Genomic DNA, 20152 nt, shown 5'->3' with positions numbered 1-20152 from the left:
ACAATTAAAGTCCCCAGCCATTATAACTTTATGAGTGTTCAGATTGGGAATGGATGCAAATAAATTTTGTATAAATTCCTTATCATCAACATTAGGTGCATAAACATTTATCAAAATCATTTTACAGTTAGATAAGTCTCCCATGACCATTACATATCTCCCTTCAGGATCCAATACTACATCTGATGCTACAAATGGTACTGTTCTATGTATGAGAATTCCCACACCTCTAGTTTTCTTTGTAAAACTAGAATGGAACATTTGGCCAGTCCAGTCTTTTTGCAGCCGGAACTGATCCTTGCTTAGTAAGTGGGTTTCCTGTAAAAATACTATTTTAGCATTTAGACCTGTTAGGTGAGAGAGTACTTTCTTTCTCTCTAATTCGTGATTCAGGTCTTTAACATTTCAGCTTACGAAGTTAACTGTCCCATCATGGAGACACTGATTCTGAGTATTTGGTGTCATTTTAAAGTCTTAACTGGAAGTGAGACAGCTTCGGTCTTAATTTCCTATACCCACCTGAATTCTGTGTGGTGGGGTAGGCCGTGTCTGACATTGTGCTCATTAAGCAAGGCGTCAAAGTAGCAGTGGTTGAGTTCTTTTGTGCAGATAAAGTCCACGGTTTTGATAACTACATTCATGACGCTATCCATTTAAACGATTTACTGCATAATGCTTCTTGGTGATGAATGCAATGTAGTCCCCAAAACTCTTCACTTCCAATTGATTTTGCTTTTTCTTTGAATTTGGCAACAACCCCTGCTTTCTTTCCACACATCGACAGTGTGCCATCGGTAGCTAGACTTCTAGCACGAGACCAGTTCACTTCTAGCTTATCCAAGCGTTTGAATATACATGTGAAAATGTCACTGGAAGTTGTTGGGTCTGTCATGGGAATAAGCTCAACAAACTCCTAATAAATGTTCAAACATTCATCAACACCTCTGATAAAAACAACAAGCTGGGCCAAATCAATCACATCTGTACTCTCATCTACTGCAACAGGAAAACAAATAAATGTCCTTACTTTCTCCTTCAATTGCCTTTGGAAGTCTTGTGCTATATCTGCAACTGTTTGTCTTGATAAACTTACTGTATATTCATAAAAGACTGTCGTCTGTCAGGGCAAAAAAGTTCAGGTGATTTCACTAAGCACATTTTAACAAACTGTCCTTCAGAAATCAGCTCCGATGCTGATGCAATCTAATGGGCAATAATAAAACTGGCCTTCACAGCTGCATCGCTCATTTCATAACTACTACTGAAGACAGACTGTTACTTTTTAAGAGCAGCAATTAAACATTTGACCTTGCCTTCTTGCAGTTTTCTAGTATATTGGTCGGACTTTTTTCCATGGCTGGCTTTTGGCTACTGACATTTGTTGGGAACAAATTAAATACATCTGTTTGTGGTTCACCTCAGAGAAAAATATTTTGTTGTCCATTTCTCCTGGAATACTTGACATTCAGTATACACCTTGTGTTTTTTAGATAAAGACATTTTGAATTAACTTGTTTAAACCACAAAAGAAAAAAAGTTTAGTTCACAAGTCTAATAAAGCAGGATTGCCAGATTTATAAGAAGGTTTCCAACAGAATGACTTGTCGAATCTGCCAGATTTATAGAAAACGGCCCGAACTAAAGTGAATTACATACTAAAACACTCTTAATCTGAACTGTTACTAGACATTTCCAACCAGATTTACCCTATTTCAACAAACAAGTCAGTCAGTTTACACTGTCTCTCTTGCAGCTTATATGGATATCTATATGAGAACAAATACATAAACAGCAGACAGTATTTATTGTATGTCACTGATCAGATCACGGGCCGGACAAAACCATTTGCTAAAATGAAAAGCATTCCTGTCAAACTGTAGATCAAATGTGCTTGAAATATGGGGCATGAAATATTATTTGGAATGCCATCTTGTACATATTTATGCTAAAAATGTACAAATGTTCAACAGGGACCTTGAGAGAAAAGAAAAAAACAATGCAATAAAGCACAAGAACTCATTTAAGAAGTTTACTTGACTAGTGACACAATGAGTGACGCAAAAGCACCATCCATAAAAAAGAATGAACTGACCAGGGGAATGTAGCTAGAAAATTGGAAGGGATGTTAACTCTTATCATTAAAGATATACTGAAACATAAAAAACAACTAGTTTCTTCCTTCCTTTAAAAATCATGAGTCAATGCTGAAAACTACAATTATAAGAAAATGACATACCTGCTGCCTATGCTCACTTGCAAGCACTTTGCAAGTCAGCATATTTTTCTCATTAGTTATGAAGGAGCAAGCTGTAAAGTAATTTGTGATTTTCAATGTTGAGTCTACATGCCATCTGCCAGAAAATAAAATAATCAGCAATTTTGTAATATTTTTTGCAAATAATAATTTCTTAAAAATCTTCACTGCTAGATGCACTTTGCATGTTGATTTAATTGTGCTTTTGAATTGACAGATGGACTGACATGGTCTGGATAAAAAAAAAAATGATAAACAGTATATAAATATATATACAAAGCAAAGGTAATTTAGGTCAGGGCCTATATCAGTAGGTGTTGGAAGCCATCCCCTGCAGTAGATAATTCTTAACCCACCCCGGAACGGATATCAGAAGACAACACAGGCACGAAAGAGTCCCTTGGATTAAACTAAAGAAGTACTAGGGGATCCGCCCCCTTCTCGCTTCGCTCGCCCAACCCTGTGTTTAGTTTACCAGATATACAATTTAAAGAGATTATTATTTTCATGGGAATTGTTACATATGCATTATTTTCACTTTTACTTTAAAACCATTTGTAAAAACAATACTTGTCCTTAATTTCAATTAATTACACCTCTTTCTCGCAGGACGTATAATACTGCTCGCGTTGTAAAGGTGGACGGCTGAATGCATGCTAAAGAGATGCCGTCGGATCATCTGCTGTCTTTCTGCTGCTGGCGAGCTGCCTGTTCTGCTTGTTGCATGTCATTGTTTTAAGAGCTGGGAACACATGATGCGTGTCTGCCAAAAGCAATCCAACAACTGCTAGGTTAGATGTCCATGAACTTGTTTTAAATGATGGCTCTCTGCCTTGTCTCACGTGACGTTGTAAAAACAATACTTGTCCTTTATTTCCGGCCCGGGGCATGGTTAAATCTCTTTCTCGCAGGACGTATAATGCTGCTTGCGTTGCGTGATGGGGGTCATGCTGTCGCGCTGCTCGTTGATCATTTTAAAGCCTGTACAGCCGCTGTCCTTTTTGCCACTTCGTGTCTCTGGTGCTCGTGTTGTGAAGAGGGGGGGTTAGGGTGTCTGAACGCACGCAAGGAGAACTTGTCGGATCATCTGCTGTGAGCTGCGTATTTTTGCTTGTCGCTTGTCATCGTTTTAAAAGCTGGGAGCAAGTTAAAGTGTCTCTCGATAGACTTCAAATTGTCTTCTGAGAAGATCACGTCTCATCTCCCTAGTCTGCCTCCCAAAGATTTTTTTTATAATAGACAGATAATGGAGCAGTGGGCAATACACAGTAAAAGATTATAAAGTACATTTCCTACTACTGGCAGCTTGAGGCTGTTATTGAGGCTGCTGTGGGATGTCTAGCCCTTTTGTTAAAAATGGGCCAGCAGTCTCTGGCAAAAAAACCTTGGGGCTGACAGATGGAACTATGGGAAATGGTATAGAAATGCTTCAGAGGATGCCAAACATGACATAGGATGTACTCCATGGATCAGACTTTAAAGAGGCCTGTATCATTTTACCAGAAAACTTGGAGGTGGGTGGGGGGTGTACAAGAGCCGGAACAAAGAAGAGAGGTGCAATAATGAATGAAGAAAGGGTAGAAGGCGTAGACAGGTCAGAGGTCTGACTTATTCCCTTATTGTAAGTTTTGGCCTCCAAAGTCCTGTGCATTTTTTGTTGTTACTTTTAATTGATGTTGGGAGGGTGGCTTTGAGTTGGATTACCACCACTTATGCTTCCTGGGCTATGCGTCCTGGTATTGGGGCTAAGGGAGGAAGGCCTAATTTGAATATTGCCATTTGTGTCTGCATTTTTTGAAGGTACAAAGTCACCATTATTAAGAAAAGAAAATAAAGAAAAATAGTTTTTCATGAAAAATCAAGTCTGCTTGTTTGTCACTATATATGTGTATATATATATATATATATATATATACAGTATACATATATATTTACATATATATCTATACTGATAAAAGGCAAAGCCCTCACTGACTGACTGACTCACTCATCACTAATTCTCCAACTTTCGGTGTAAGTATAAGGCTGAAATTTGGCAGGCTCATTCCTTACAGCTTACTTACAAAAGCTGGGCAGGTTTCATTTCAAAATTCTACGCGTAATGGTCATAACTGGAACGTATTTTCACCCATATACTGTAATAGACTGCAGCTTGATAGCCGTGGGAGGCGGTGTTTCGTATTAAAGCATTTAACCAATCACATTTCAGCCATCATTTGTTTCCAGGCAGAGAGGCTTTCACAATCCGGTGTGCAGGCACTCTAACACAGAATAAATGTTGATTAACCTGCTGCTTCAACCAATCAGATTTTGAGTTGGTGTCAGTAGGGCCCTCTAGCAGGCATTCGGCAACGTTACCGTATTCAGATCCATTGATTGGATAGAAGCAGATATGAGAAACTCTACGAGGCCACTGAATGCACTGCAAACGCTCCGAGCGAAAGATCGTTGCACGCACTACGGCCAACTCCATGGCAGGATTCTGGACAATATTATTTGCCAGACACAGACCAGATTTCAAGACCACGAAAACCTGATGTTTGTCACGCTCCTCGAGCCCCAGAAGTTTCGGGAATACAAGAAAAATTTCACGCAAGCAGCCTTCTCCAGTTTAACACAAGAGCCACGGAGCACTTTTTGATCTGTCTCGGCTAAAAACAGAACTGACTGTAATGTATGCCATGGATGATTTTGTAGGAAAATCTCCCACTGATCTCCTTGACTTCCTTCATCAGAAAAATCTGAATGAGAGCATGGGGCAGCTGTTCACATTGGTATATTTGGCGGTGAGCATTCCTGCGTCTTTCGAGCGGACATTGTCAGCCCTAAAGCAAAATCAAAATTATGCCAGAAATAACATATGGCTGGTTCACCTTTCAGCATTAGCTTCAAATGTGATAGAATGGGACGTTTTGATGGAACTGAAGCACACGGATAATCCGTACGACAGAGTAATTGAACTGTTTTTCAGGAAAGAGAGGAGGATGGTTTTGTTTACAAATAATCAGAATTTTTGGTGAGTAAAATGTTGCGATTTTCCTAAATAATATTGCAAGTTTGAGTTAATATTGATGTTTTTTATGTGTGTCGCGGCTGTGGCTGCAGTAGAAAGGAACTTGTTCACCCCGGTTTGTCTATTCAATAAAGGCATTTATTGTGGCTACAGGAGTTATATATATATATATATATATATATATATATATATATATATATATATTGTCAGGGATGCCAGGGGTCATGACCCGGCCGGGACGACATGAAGGACCGGATGTGGGTCTGCAACCACCCTGGATCACGTGGGGGATGCATTCCGGGTTGCTTTGGGGGCCACGGGTCGAGGGCATGGAAGCCCTACCCTGTAGGGGCCCGTGGTCACCGCCAGGAGGCACCCCAATGCCTTGGGGACCTGTTACCTCAGCACTTCCGCCACACCAGGAAGTGCTGGGGGGAAGATTTATGATGGTGCCCGGAGAGCAGCCGGGAGGACAGCCGGCACTTCCGCCACGCTGTGGCGTGGCCAGAAGAGGAATGCCGGGAACACCTGGTGCTCATCCGGGTACCATATAAAAGGGGCCGTCTCCATTCATTCAAGGCTATAGTCGGGTGGAAGGAGGACGAGGCAAGAGGAACTGTGGAGGCGGCCCGAAGACAAGGCATTGTGAGGCCAGGACTGTGTGAATTGGGGTTTGTGCACGTGACCGGGTCTGTGTGACCAATGAACTGGGGTCTTTGTGACCATTATTAGTATTGTACAGTATATAGTGTAAATAAACGTGTGGTGGAAAAAGAACAACATGTCTGCCTGTCTGTGTCCGGGTCAACCTCCACAATATATATATATATAAACGAACCACACGCCGTGGCGCAACATGAGAGGCTTCGCCTCTAGCACTGACGTTCGAGGTTCAATTCCCAAGAAGGGGTGCAGTGAGTGTATATGCCTGATGAGCCCAGAATTAGGGCGAAACACGGGCCGCGTACTCTTTGCATTATTTGACAGTAAAACTATTTCAATAGATTAAATATATATATATCAGCACTTCCCGATTCATTTTACCCTCGCACCCCCTTGGTTTGAGAATAAGTATTAAAAAATATGAGATTAATGCAGAAAAACAGATCACCAATTGAAGCTTTATGAATAATGGATACTTTATTTGCCATCAATAATTGTTTTGGTAAAGCCATCCTCAGTGTAATCCTCCTTCCATTTCGTAATTGTTTTGCGACTAGCCATGATTAAATGAACGGTAAAAAAGTAAGACCGAAGCGAGGGTGACTTACTGAAGCAGGCAAGCGAGAGCTCAATAGCTCGCAGGTGCGATATAGTGCGCGTCAAGTCGATTTAAAATGCGCGATCACATTTGAAAAAATATCTTTTCAAGTTCTATTTGGATATAAGTAGGTTCTATTTAGACGACAGAAATATCTTTGGTAGGAATGTCAGGTGAATTTAGTCTTTAAATTTCTATGGTGAAGAAAAATTTATGCAATGATGACTACATTCAACTTCCATTCCTACCAAACATATTTCTGTCGACTAAATAAAAATTACTTATATTTAAAATTTAAATAGAACTTGAACAGATTCGACAGTTCATAATACCCATGCAGCACTAAGTGCACGTAAGAGCAGGAGTCATCCGTTTTAACAAGCAGCGTATTGCACTGATACGAAATAGCCTGTCCATTTAATTATTTAGGAATGGATAGATAAATTAAGATTTTGTACAAATAATGTTTTTCATTTTTCTTCCTCGATGGATTCTGGAACCCCCACCAACAGCTGCTCCCATCCCAAAGGGTAGGTATATATGTGTGTGTGTGTGTGTGTGTGTGTGTGTGTATGTGTGTAATATATGACAGCAACAAAACAATTACATTCACAATCATGTTACGTTATTTTCAAAATGTTTCCTTTTCTTTTTCATTACTTCTTTAACACACTATTTCTCTGCTGCGAAGCGCGGGTATTTTGCTAGCATACATATATATATAGTGTGTTGTACTTTAAAACAAACTTTTAAACTAAGATGTTTTAATTGCCAAAGGACCATGGTCTGAAATAACTAGGTAATTAGAGTTTTTTAAAATAGCACCAAGCATAAAAATATTGATACCTGTAGTAGAAAATAAAAAAAAAGAAATAAGGAAATATTAACCATGCAAAAAAAATGTATATTTTAGTTACTAAGTGGCTCTGCAATATATACAATTTAAAGAGACTGTTATTTTCATTTCATTCATTTTTTATTTCTTGATATTGCCAGTAAGAAAGCTGTAGTGAATGAGTTGCACAACAATCTTTTTAAAGCCTGTACAGCAGCTGTCCTTAAAGCCAGCTGCCTGCTTGTTCCATGCTGTGTGATCTGCATGTCGCACTGCGTGTCATTCATTTAAAAGTCTGTACAGCAGTTGCTGCTGCTTGTGACGTGCTATGTGATCTGCATGTTGTGCTGCGCGACGATCATTTAAAAGCCTGTACAGCAGCTATCCTTTAAGTCTTCTGCTGCTTGTTCCGTGTTGCATGATTTGCATGTCACACTGCACATCATTCATTCAAAAGTCTGTACAGCAGCTACTGCTGCTTGTGACATGCTGTGTGATCTGCATGTTGCACTTTAAAAGCGTGTACAGCGATCCTGCTGTGCATGTGTACCACGTGTCAATTGTGCATTTTTCAAAGTGTCTTCTGAATTTTTGTGTACGACGGCAACGTTCTATTTTGTCATCTACTCTTTGTCCTTTATTTCCGGCCCCGGGCGTGGTTAAATGTCTGTCTTGCTTTGCGTATAACGCTGCTCACATTGTGAAGTTGGAGGGGTGGAAGTTAGCTGAACGCATGCTAAGGGGTTGCGGTCAGATCAGCTGCTGTCTTGCTGCTGTTGCCGGTAAGCTGCATGTTCTGCTTGTTGCGCTGCACGTTGATCATTTGAAATCCTGTACAGTAGCTGTCCTTTTGCCACTTCGCGTCTCTGCTGCTCGCGTTGTGATGGGGGGGGCGGGGGCTAAACACACGCTAAAGAGTGCGGTTGGATCATCTGCTGGCAAGCTGCGTGTTCTGCTTGTTGTGCTGTGCGTCAATCATTTAAAAGCAGCTGTCCTTTTGTCTCACTGCCTTATCTCTTGTGACATCAGAGTGTCTTCCGAGAAGATCGCGTCTTGTCTCCCTCATCTCCCTCACAAGATTTTTTTTTTTTATAATAGAGAGATATATCGTATGTGTGATTGAATTTAAAAAGAAAAAGAGTATTATTCAATAGGTAAAACAGGCAAAATGCTAAGTATTATACTTTGTTTTATTTGCAATTAACCTTTTATTATTTTGTTTTCCATTGTGCTTTAATAAATAAAACTGTTACCACATTAACTTATTATAATTCTACAGTATATTTTTCTGGTCTCACTGGTTCAGTTGGGGGGTGTCAAACTAGGAGGTCTTAAAGGGTTAAACTGGAATTGGGATGTGAACTACAGAACAACAGGGGCTTCAGGTCTTCAAAAGGTAACAAAATCTTTTAAAGCAACATTGCCATGTGGTAGAACAAGAGGTCTGGAAACACAGAGGGGATCTTACAAACCCTATGGTCACCATTGTCTCATGATCTCCCACCCTTCAGCCAGGAAAAGTGAGACAGATAACCTGTACAAGGTTCCCTCTAAGTTTTGTACTGAGGAGCAGATTTTTTCACTTTTGCTACACAGGCATTTTACTCTTGCCCTGCTGTTCTTTCTTGACAGCATAGGTGCCCTCCTGACACACCACTCATGTAGATTTAATTTGTGCAGCCCATTTCTAATTTTAGATTAATTTACTTTGACATCTAATGTGGTAAAAGCTAACTGTAAATCTTATGATCCGAGGGTACTTCGAGTCTTCTTTCAGCATCTTGCATTCTGCTATTGCGCTGAACTTGCTGGGCCAGCCTGGCCTGGACAAGTTAGCAATTGTTTGAAATCTTCTCCACTTTTAGATAATCTTCTGGACAGTGAAATGGTTGACTTCCAATTGTTTGGACATCCTTTTAAATGCTTTCCTGTCTCTTGGGCATGTACAACCTTCTTCCTAATGGTCTCAGGGAACTCTTCAGATCTAGGCATGATGATAACTGTTGATGGTTGAAATTCACCAAAATGTTTTTTGCGGTGAATATCATGTTTGTCAGTGATCTTGTTTACCATATATTGTCCTGGAAGTTCACTGACTGGTTCTCAATGATCTATGATGTTTTGCAAGACCAGTGTGACATAACAGAACTGTAGCAGCCATGCATAGAACTTTCATGAATGTCTACTTCAACATCATTGTCGATCTGCTTCAGGCTTGTGTGATGTCACAACCCAATCAGTACTCCAGCTGGATTTCCATCAAACACGCGTTTTTAAACTTGCAGTATTTTCATTTGTAGGGTAGATTAACTGACCATAACATGCATAATTAGCCATGTGCCCAGCTACATCTCAAAACAAGTCTTAAAGAAGTACTCCCCTCATCAAAAACCACAAAAGACCCTGTGAAATAATAATCAGGAAATATTTATCACTGTTCCCAAGGCAGTTCATTCTTCTTGATGAAAGAAAAAAGTGCAAAGCATTTGCAACGGTACATGGAACAACAAAAAAGACGTTCTAGCTACACCTGGAGCTGTGATTTTAAATTATGGAAACTGTCTATCTCATACAACCATTTCATGGTAGGATTTAATGTAATTGTGTATTCCATGATTTGAACTCACTGAAGGCAATGATCTATATTTTATTTACTTAATTGGGATTTTATGGCCATTTAATGTATTTTGTTTGTGGTTTTAATTCCGCCTACGTCTTTTGTTGTTAGAGTCATGGTGGCACTGTGGTTAGCAAAACTGCCTCAGAGCTCAAATCACATTTTTGGCCACAATAATCATTCCAACATAGTTGGCAGGCACTTTTCTAGCTACAGGAACACTTAACACACCACTTCAAAATTATATTCCACTCAAAACTAGTTTAGTTCCTCATCTAGTTTAGTTTGCTAACAACACTTCAGTAACAAAGAGCAAACCAAACTGAGGTTTGAATAAAACAGGTTCCTCCAAGATCCCTCCTTATGATGCTTTAATCATTTGCAACTGACTGTAATTTTAAGTATTTAAGAAAGTAATATGTGTAAGGTTGCATTTACTTTTTCCGCAAGCAAAATTGACATTTATGTTTACTGAAATTATACAGTGGTGTACAGAATGTAAATGTGTCATGATGTTTGTTATATTTTATTTCTTTTCTCTAAAGATACTGTTCAAATGAATATCAAACCTTGTTATGTCCACATATGTTTAAAAAAAAATCATGGGGTTGTACTCATTTTTTCATATAACTGGACATGTTTAAAAATGATACACTGCACCATCATTTGCATCTTAATAGCAAGTAATTATATATTATGTAAGCTGTAAGCACAAGGGGGAGCCATTGAGCCCCAAACCACAGACACAACAATACCTGACACAATTCTAGATTCAAATAAAGGTTTTTATTTGACAAAATCACCCTTTTCATAAGTACATCATATACTATTTTCCTTCCTCTTCCAAGAGAGCATTGTCTACTGCCTCCTGACTCTGGTGCCCTGTCAACATGGATATCTGAACTGAGCGTTTTTCTGCCGTCTGTAGTGTCAGAGGAGCGCAGACTAAATACAGAGCGGTTTTCTGATCATTGCAGAGAATTGGGCCGTCCACACAGGCTTTCACCACTTGTGTTTGGTCGGATGCGCATTCAGAAGGCATCAAAAACATCTTATGCAGCTTTTTCTTGCCATCAATTTCTGCCAAAATCCCAATGAACGCAAAGAAAATACTCAGTTAATGTTCTGGAGGACCGGATATGTCCTATGATTACATGTATATATACATTTACACACATTATCAAAAAAATAATGATAATAATGGAGAATTTGAAAGTTTGTAGGTTTGTACTAATGATGTAACTTTATACTATGGATTATTAATTCCGAGTGCATACACGAGTACTGTTGGTATATGTGCTTAATTCAAGGTGACAAGTAGCACCTCTTCAGGGCTAACACTGACTCGCATATTGGTTGACTGGCGTGTAATATGGTGATGTACCAGCTGCAGCAGGTAATCAAAGCTAAAAACTGACATCCAACAGTATTTGAAAAACTTATGTGGAAACTGTCACATTTCTTCATAGATTACACACATGTTGTACAGTAAGATAAAGAACCCATTAGCAGCGGTGATGTTTTCTCTGCCTACTTCGCCATATCAGCAGCATTTTTAACACAAGGAGATTAATGTTCAGATCTAATAAAGTGAACTGATCCATATTTCGGGAATCCAATGAAGGATGAACCTTAAACCCCACAGGCTAAAACCATTACGAACTGCCTGATAACTGCCACCCATAGGTAAATACACAAAACTACAATCTGGTCTGCAGGCTGGCATTTAACCAAGATTTGAACACCCATGTAGACTGGGTCTTACTCAATTAAAGTGAGGTAGCTGACTTTCTTTTAAAGTCAACCCAAAAACGTCTTGCTGTTTCCTGCCCAAGTCATCCAGAGCTGTTTTGGGTTGTGCGGAAACCAGGGCAGTCCTCCCATGGCAGTGCCTTCTGGCGTTCCCTAAAGGGCCGTGTTTCTGGACTCCAATTCCCATGCCATCCTATGCGTATCCTAATCATGTTCAGCCCTGAGGAACACTGCCACCTGTCGTGTGGGGAAATGACCTGCTCCTGGTACGCCTATTTGCCGGTCCTTCCCTTATGGCCTCCTGGCCGGGATATAGAAATGTTTCATAGGACTTAACTGTCCCTCCATCCTGGCACTGACAATGCTTATCCAAGAACACTGACATTTGTATTTTGCTAGATATAAAAAACAATTTTAACTCTACATTGCAACTTTGTAAGTTATAAGAAAAAATGTTAGAGAAACTTGCATGGAAACAGATTAAGACTGGCAGACAATCAAATTCAGCATGTTATATAATCTAGTTCTACCTTAATATTTAAATGTCTGTATACTTAAAACATTGTTTAGGTGGTTCAGTGAGGCATTTATTGCAAATCATTTGCCAAAAATCATATAAGAAATATTATTCTATGTTCTTCTTTTAATGTTGACAGACACCAAAGCAGAAGAAATAAATAAGAATATCATTATAATATATCAATAGCTCACTAAGCTGATCCTATGGGATGCCTTTGGCTGCAGGTGATTCATTCTTGCTTTTCATTTGCAGCGTATTTCCCTGCTCTCATTTTGAAGTCAGAATGACACTGCTATATATGAATTACCATTGTATACAAAATTTAAAAATGTTTGTATTATTGCCAAAACATTAAACTCTCTAGTTTCCTCTTTGTTCAATGTCTTCTTCTTAATTCACATTTGTCTGTACAGCTCCTTGTGGAATTTGCTTGTTGTTTTACAGATTCGTTTGGATTAGTTTTGCTTCCTCCTGCATCCCAAAGTATTTACACTGAATTAAATGATGACTGTAAACTGACCCAGGAGGAGTGAATGTGACGATGTACCTGTATATGAGAGTGTGCCCTGTGATGGACTGGCAAAACAGACATTTATATGTTTGTTTCTTGCCTTCCACCCAATGTTTCTGGAATAAACTCTAATTTGCCCCAATCCCCAGTGAAAAAGTTAAGGTACTAAAATTGAATGGCATATGTGCCAGTCAAAATGAGGTATTGGTTGAAAGAAAACTATGTTCCCCAAGGTGGAATTGGAATGCTAGTGCATAACTGAAGTGTATAACCATCCAAATGTTAGGTGTACAATATGAACTGGGATGGAAGCATCCTTTAAAAAAAGGAATAAATGGTGCAACACCGTCATGGTAAATGAATAAACATTCATGCTTTAGAAAAACAAATGCGACATGCATAAAAGAAGAACATGAATGTGAAAACTGCAAATGTCTGCAGTCTCCTTCACTCATTTCTGCACAATAAGTGGAGCCAACATGCAAGAGTTCCCAAAGAGCTGCCCATCTGCATCCCACCTGAGCCAGCATGATGAACAAAGTAAGTCATGTTACTGACATGCATGAAAAGCGTGAAAATGCTACTTGGTGAAAGAAAGTTGTGGATTGCCGCTTTGGGAGATAACTATGCCCGGTAAAATGTGTAGTACATATGGGTCAGCTTGAATGTTGATTTTTGCCAGTTTCTTACTATATTTCCTGTTGTATTGTCTTTTATTTAACACTTTAATTAAAGAGATGTTTCCATCTAACAGTTACAAATGTAGATTGCCGTTATAGATTGGGCATCATATAAAAATTTGGTTCATGATAAAAACCATTTACCCACCATTTTAATTTTGCAAACTTTTTAAGAGTCACTTGCCAAGCACTTACAGGACAGTGGGTTATAAAATGATCTACATGACACTAAAACCATATGGTATATGTAGTAGCTGAAGTGAATAAAAATGAATCAAAAACTCATTAACAATATTATTTTCCACACTGGCTCACTGGGTTATAAGTGTGATTTTGATTCTGCTTTAGTTAAATAAAATTCTGGCTTCAGTTCTAATTGCAAATGAAAAAAAGAGGCTGACTGTGTTTTAGATTGTGAGCCTAAAGTGTGCCGGCCAGTTGCCAATATGAAATGGTGTTACAGTCAGGACACCATGCGAAGAATTTTTGCTCATAATGAAATTCTTCACTCACAAGATTGTTTTTACATTTTTTTCTGAAGTGTTACATAATTTAAGGGCAGTTAGGGTGGAAAAGACACTATATGGCACTGAACTCTTATAGTCTAGTAGAAGAAGTGAAAATAAAAAATGACTTTAAATATTTGCAGAACTGTGTTGAATCAAAATTAACAAAATTGTTTAACAAAGTAAGTTCATGAAGTTATCATTCTGATTCTAATCTAATACTATAAAATCCTGGCTACAATTCTTATTTCAAACAAAAATAAAAAAAAACAGGAACTGACAGTCTTTCAGCCATTCAGTGATGAAAAGCAATATGCTGCAGCTCACAAATTTTATTTCTTGTTTCACTCTTTCATTAACTGATTGTGCTGTTTAAACTTTTTAAATCAGCCAAGGGAGCCAGAAAGTTGGAGGTTAGGTAGTTCTAATCACTAATCATATTGCCAGCATGTGGGGATCTGTTGCATGTTGATTAGCACATGAAAGTAAAAATTTCACATTGCTCTGTACACATGCCAATAAATCTGAAAAATAAAATAATAATCAAAGAAGGCAAAAATACACAAAAAAGCAATCCACTATTTAAAAACCAGAAATAATAAAATAGTTTAATTTTTAGGGTAAATGGATGTTAAATTCCTTTTACTAATAGTAAGTTTAAATATTTGTAACTATTTGTCACAGTGTTCTGGCATTCCGTTCAGGACTGTTTTCCTGCCTTACGCCTGATGCTGCCAGGATAGGATCTGGCTCCATGCAATGCTGACATGGAATACGCAGGTTTGAGAGTGTAGTTATGTTATGTTGTATTTTCTCCTTGTAGAATTTATAATTTTAAAAGACAAAAGCAACTGTTTCCATGCTTTCTTTAACCCAGTGAAACCCATAAATTTCTCTCAAACTGCTTTATCCAGTATACTGCTTTGAAGAGCCCCAGAACGAGAACCATAGTACATCATAGGGTACAGTTGATCCTAACTTCACACATGCTAATTAGACTACATGTCTTTGTACTGAAGTGCCTATTTAAACACAAGTAAATTTGTAGAAAATACGTAACCTCTCTCTCTCTAAATATACAAACACACGCACACACAAACACATTGTTATGCATGTGCGTCAGAGGGTCACCTTTCGGGCTCATCTAAATTACATAATACCACTCTGGAATGAGAGGGAATGCTGGTGCTAATCATGTCATCTTCCCTTCCCTGCACAGTGCCGAGAAGATGCCTAGTAAGGGCAGCTAACCCCACTCCTTCTGGTCTGCCTCCTATAAGTTCTGAGTTCTGCGAAGGAAACATCATACTGTGATGAGAGCACCCCGCAAGACAGAGCTCCATCCTCATGACCTACATTCAAAGAACCCTTCATTTAAGCCATTGTCCAGAGACAGCGATTCAAACAAAAAAGATTCTTGTAAGCATTTTCCCTTTAGCGAGATCAACAAGAAGAGAGAACAAAGGGTTGTTACTTCTAGGGGAGCACTGTCTGGGTGGTTGCTGTGGCCAGTAATGATGCCTCCTTCCAGGATGCCCAGGCCTTTACAGCAGCTGGACCTGAAGGGGAAGGGTTAAATGCCTTCCTTTGGTGGCTTCTCAGAGCTATGGGGAAAGAAGGAAAAGACATCATTAGTTACAGGGCCCCTTCTTGTTTCAGCAGGTTATTAAACTCCTCAAGTGAGCTTGTGAGGATGTCCACAAACACACACAAACATACAAACATACATACATACATACCAGGCCCTTTATATCTCTTGAGTGTTCCTGGCACTGGCCCCATCTTCTCTTTTTGGTCTTGTGGATACAGTAATAGTAGTGGTAGTAGTAGTATTGTCACATGGACAGAGTACAAAGAATTTCTTACTTGCATGTTTAAGCAAAATGCAACACAATGCCATTCCCTGGCACATTGATAAACTTCATTTTATTGAATAGATGTTTTGAATCAGTTTACCTGATGTTCAGCTATGCTCCCAGTCCATGAAACCTTGTGAAAAAATTTCTAATTCATAAATCTGTTATTGATGTAAATTTTGTGTCTTCGAAGTTAGTTTACATTATTCACTTAGATTATATCTCAGAAAATACTTGGAAATGATTAGGAATGTCTGACTATAAAAGTTATTCTCAGGTCTCTTTTCTATTTGTTGACATTAAGCTCTCACCCCAGATTCTCATTATTTAAGATGCTTCATTGTCAAACTCTTCTCTGAAGCTAAGCTCTTTCTCACTTTACACTTAAAATCTCTAGGGCTTGTTTCATAGGACAATTGTCTATCTCCCTTTTATAACCAAATACTCTTACATTGAGGGTCAGTTGGGTATCAATGACATTGAGGACTAGACTATATGCACTCTGCACTTTAAATCATGGGTGTCTAAAGCTCTGTGATACTACGCTTCCCTACCTCAGTTTAATTCTTCCTTTTTCCCTGTGACACACTTGTTTCCTGCAGTGGTGATGACTGCGCTACTGCTAGGTAGTTTCTTTATACCCTTGCCCTGGTCATTCATTAATCACCTACTGACTTTTACTCTAATTCATTTTAGGCAGACGAAAAGGTCATATGTATCAGTGCTGCATTGCTTCATTCATGGAAAAATTTGTAATGCTATAATAGATAAGCAATAAACATTGATAAACAAAGAAGATGAATACATTTAATACTTACAACAATATCTTCTGGAAATGTATCATTGCTGAAAGAGCCATCTTCAAACAAGACTTCATAAAACGTCTGGGAGATAACTTTGGTAACCCGGCAGCTGTAATACCTTAGGTTTTTGTGTTTTGTAATTACAGTTTGTCCAAGCGAGATGTTCTTCATGCATGGTTTGTTTTTCTGCAACAATGATAAATGATATTATTAAGGAAAAATGGAAAACAGCAATTCAAATGGTTTTAAACTGTTAAATTCTCTTCATTACATAACAATCATGGATACTTTTAGGTTAACACTACTAGCTCTATACAGGCATCATTGACAAGAGCAAAATTATTTGCTACTAGCTTTCTTGTACTAGACAAGCACCTAATAAAACTCGCCTAGAGTTTTTGTCATGTCTCTAGCGGAATTATTTCCTTTCCAATTAACATTCACTTTTCCTTAGCTATTTCTACGTTTTCAAGGTAAACCGGAGATTATTCAGAAAATGTTATTTTATTTCTGTATTATGTTTCTTTCTGTTTTACATTATTTACATATATGGAGGTGGAGCTAATTCTAAAGTATGGGGGGAGTCAAGCTAAAGTTAGAAAATGGGATTTATCAGAAAATGGAACAAACCTTAACAAAACTGATAATGTCATTTCTCAATGTAGTCTCCACCCTTCTCGATGCACTTGTGCCACCTGCCTGGATTCCAATAGAATAAAAGATTTTGTCTTGTCCATTATCAGTTTTGTTAAGGTTTGTTCCACTCTCTAATAAATTCTATTTTCTAACTTTAGCTTGACTCACCCTCGTATTTACTGATTAGCTCTAACACATGGCTAGCATTTCAATAATGTACAGTATTACCATTTCAATTATGTTGTATTTGTGAAGCATACAGCATTTAAATGCTTTTGCTTAAATAGATGGACAGTATTATATTATGTTTGCTCTGCCAAGGTGGAAGAAAGATTACCAGACCTAATAGCACATAAAACAGAACAGAGAAATGAAAGAAGAAAATCATATACCATAAACAGACCAGGGTTGAAACCAAAAATAAAAGTCAAAATCCCATGAAGAATCCAAAATTCCTAATTATCTTTAAACTAGTCACTACATGGAAGGTATTTATAATTCAATCCATGAACTTGGATATTGATGTGGCATGTTGCCATCTAAAATACTGGTGTTTAGATGTGTGATATCTCTGTCACACATGAGCCACATGGATCTGGCAATGTAAGCAGTTCCACCCCAGGATAAGAGGGCACGCTGATGCTAAAATTGTCAACAAAAAATGCCCATGAAAGACGATTGACCCCACATCCATCGCCCAGAGAAAATCCTGTCCCACCTGGTCTCACCTCTGTAAAGCTGGCCCATTCTTGGAAGATGGGGGCCAGACACCAAACTGACTAACTAAAGACAGAAAGACAGAGCTTCTACATGCCTGTTTGAGTGCTAAAGCCTTGAATTTTTTATATTTTTGTTTGAGCCATTGTCACCTGACTTTTTTGTTACAATGAATAGGAGTTACCAGGGTGATACCCCAACATTTGTTTGGCTCATCGAGTCGTCTGCTTACGCAGCCACCATTACATCACCTAAAATCAATAGAATGCCATTACCAATAATAAAAAAATCAATGAAATGGTGGTGCTTATGATTGTGAAAAAAAGGAAAAACAAAATGGTGGAATTGAAGTGCCAAAAATATATATTTGGATAATAAGTCATAGTCTCAGAACCATGATACACATGGAGTTTGCATGCATTAAAACGACCAAATTACAAAAATGTCATCTAAAATACAGAATTAAATACATTTTTGAGCAGGCTGTATAAGTGCCCTGATTACAGACATGATTTTTTAATGCCTGGAAGCAGTTAAAGCTTCTTATTTTACAGAGTATGCATCCACACTCAGTGCTTAGTTTGTGAAATGGTTTGTACAGGGGGATCATTCCTGCCTTGCACTCTATGCTTGCTGGGATGGGTTCCAGCCCCACACATCCCTACTCAGGATTTAGGGTGCATTGAAACTGATATGGTATGATGCAGCTCCAATAATACAAAATCAGTTTTTACTAACAGGATATATGAAATGTATTTATTTTTGGTTTCTATTACTGCTTATTATGAAATGAAGATGAAAACGCAGTAGTGACATAACATAAAACCTATCACATATTTACTAAATGATAGAAATTACATTTGTAATATATTGCAACGTACCTTTGTTATTTATTAGTATATTTGTGCAAATTGTTTTAATGTACCAAGCTTTTATGAATTTTATAACCTCAACCATTACAGTAAATGTACTGGCTTTATATTTTGACATTTTGGACCCTTGCTTTCTCCAAGAGTTGCAATTTCAAGTTAGGCTCTTCAGAGTAAATTGATGGAAACTGTAGCAGAAATGTTAATATGGTTTTAAAAATATGTGATATAGTTCAATTACACATAATGCAACAAAAAACAATCTATATATTACAAAATAGAACATTTTTCTTTATAATACGTAACCACTCCTAACCCCAGGGTTTCAGAGTGCTGAGATGACTGCAATATCTAATTTGTATCATTTTCTTCACCTGCATTTTGAAATGTAAAATTCTGAATTTTACAATAACAGACCAATACATCTGGAAACAAACAGATTTATTTAAGTTAGTTTATTGAACACTAAGAGATAAACAAAAGTATAGTTGTGACTACACTACCAGTCACAAGTTTTAGAACACCTCAGTTTTTCTTCAACTTTAATCAGTTGAAATGCAACAAGTGACCTAAAATGCTGAAAAGGTAAGCAGTAAACTACCAGAGGCTTAAATTTTAAAATGTAGGTTAGTAGAAACTGAAAAATGGAAATTTCATAATATTACAAATGGGCCTTCTTCAGGGAACAACTAATAGGTTACAACCTACAGATGTTCTGCAACAATTAAAGTAATTTAAGCCTTGTAAGGTAAAGCGAACAGTTTGCACAGGTGTCCCAAATTCTGTTGATTACTTCAAAAACCCTCTGTCTGTCTTAAAGGAGAACTGGAACAGAGTGTGTTACTACACCCTCTGAAGTACTACTTGGACAATATTATACTGTAGAAAGTTGTAAATTCCACTGAAAATGGAAAGAAAACAGCAATAAACAAATGAAATGAGATAGAGCACTATATATCCTTAGAAATGTAGGCCTTTCATTTAGATAAATTGCAAAAAAAAAAAAAATCTAAGTGTCAGTGAGCCTTGTGTCCTACAGAATCCAAAGAATTGGAAGAAACTCTGATTGGAACAGATCTGGCAGACCCAAAGTCACAGCCCAATCAGAAGACAAGTTTCTGAGGGTCACCAGCTTGTGTGATATGTGCTTCTCAGAACAACAACAACTTCAAGAACAGCTTAATAGTAGTCAAAAAAGCAAGTCTCAGCTTCTACTGTGAAGAGTAGACTTTGTGCTGCAGGTTTGACAGGTCAAATGGCAGTAAGAAAGCCATTCCTTAAAGGACAAAAAAGCTCATTGAAATACCAGCTGTGGACTACTG

General features: G+C 38.1%; 1 protein-coding gene across 3 annotated transcripts in view; it reads right to left on the bottom strand.

Moving 5' to 3' along the window:
* The window catches only part of LOC120532912 (lysine-specific demethylase 4C-like), a 917975-nt gene that overhangs the window by 114186 nt on the left and 783637 nt on the right, over positions 1 to 20152 (bottom strand). For all 3 annotated transcript variants that reach the window (XM_039759396.1, XM_039759398.1, XM_039759397.1), the window contains exon 19: positions 16624 to 16794. In XM_039759396.1, the coding sequence (XP_039615330.1) occupies positions 16624 to 16794 (171 nt within the window). The remainder of the gene's footprint in view (positions 1 to 16623; positions 16795 to 20152) is intronic.

Source organism: Polypterus senegalus, chromosome 7, assembly GCF_016835505.1.
Source record: "Polypterus senegalus isolate Bchr_013 chromosome 7, ASM1683550v1, whole genome shotgun sequence".
Taxonomy (NCBI): Eukaryota; Metazoa; Chordata; class Cladistia; order Polypteriformes; family Polypteridae; genus Polypterus; species Polypterus senegalus.
Note: the sequence above shows the minus strand (reverse complement) of the source record. Positions and strands in the feature narration are given on the sequence as shown.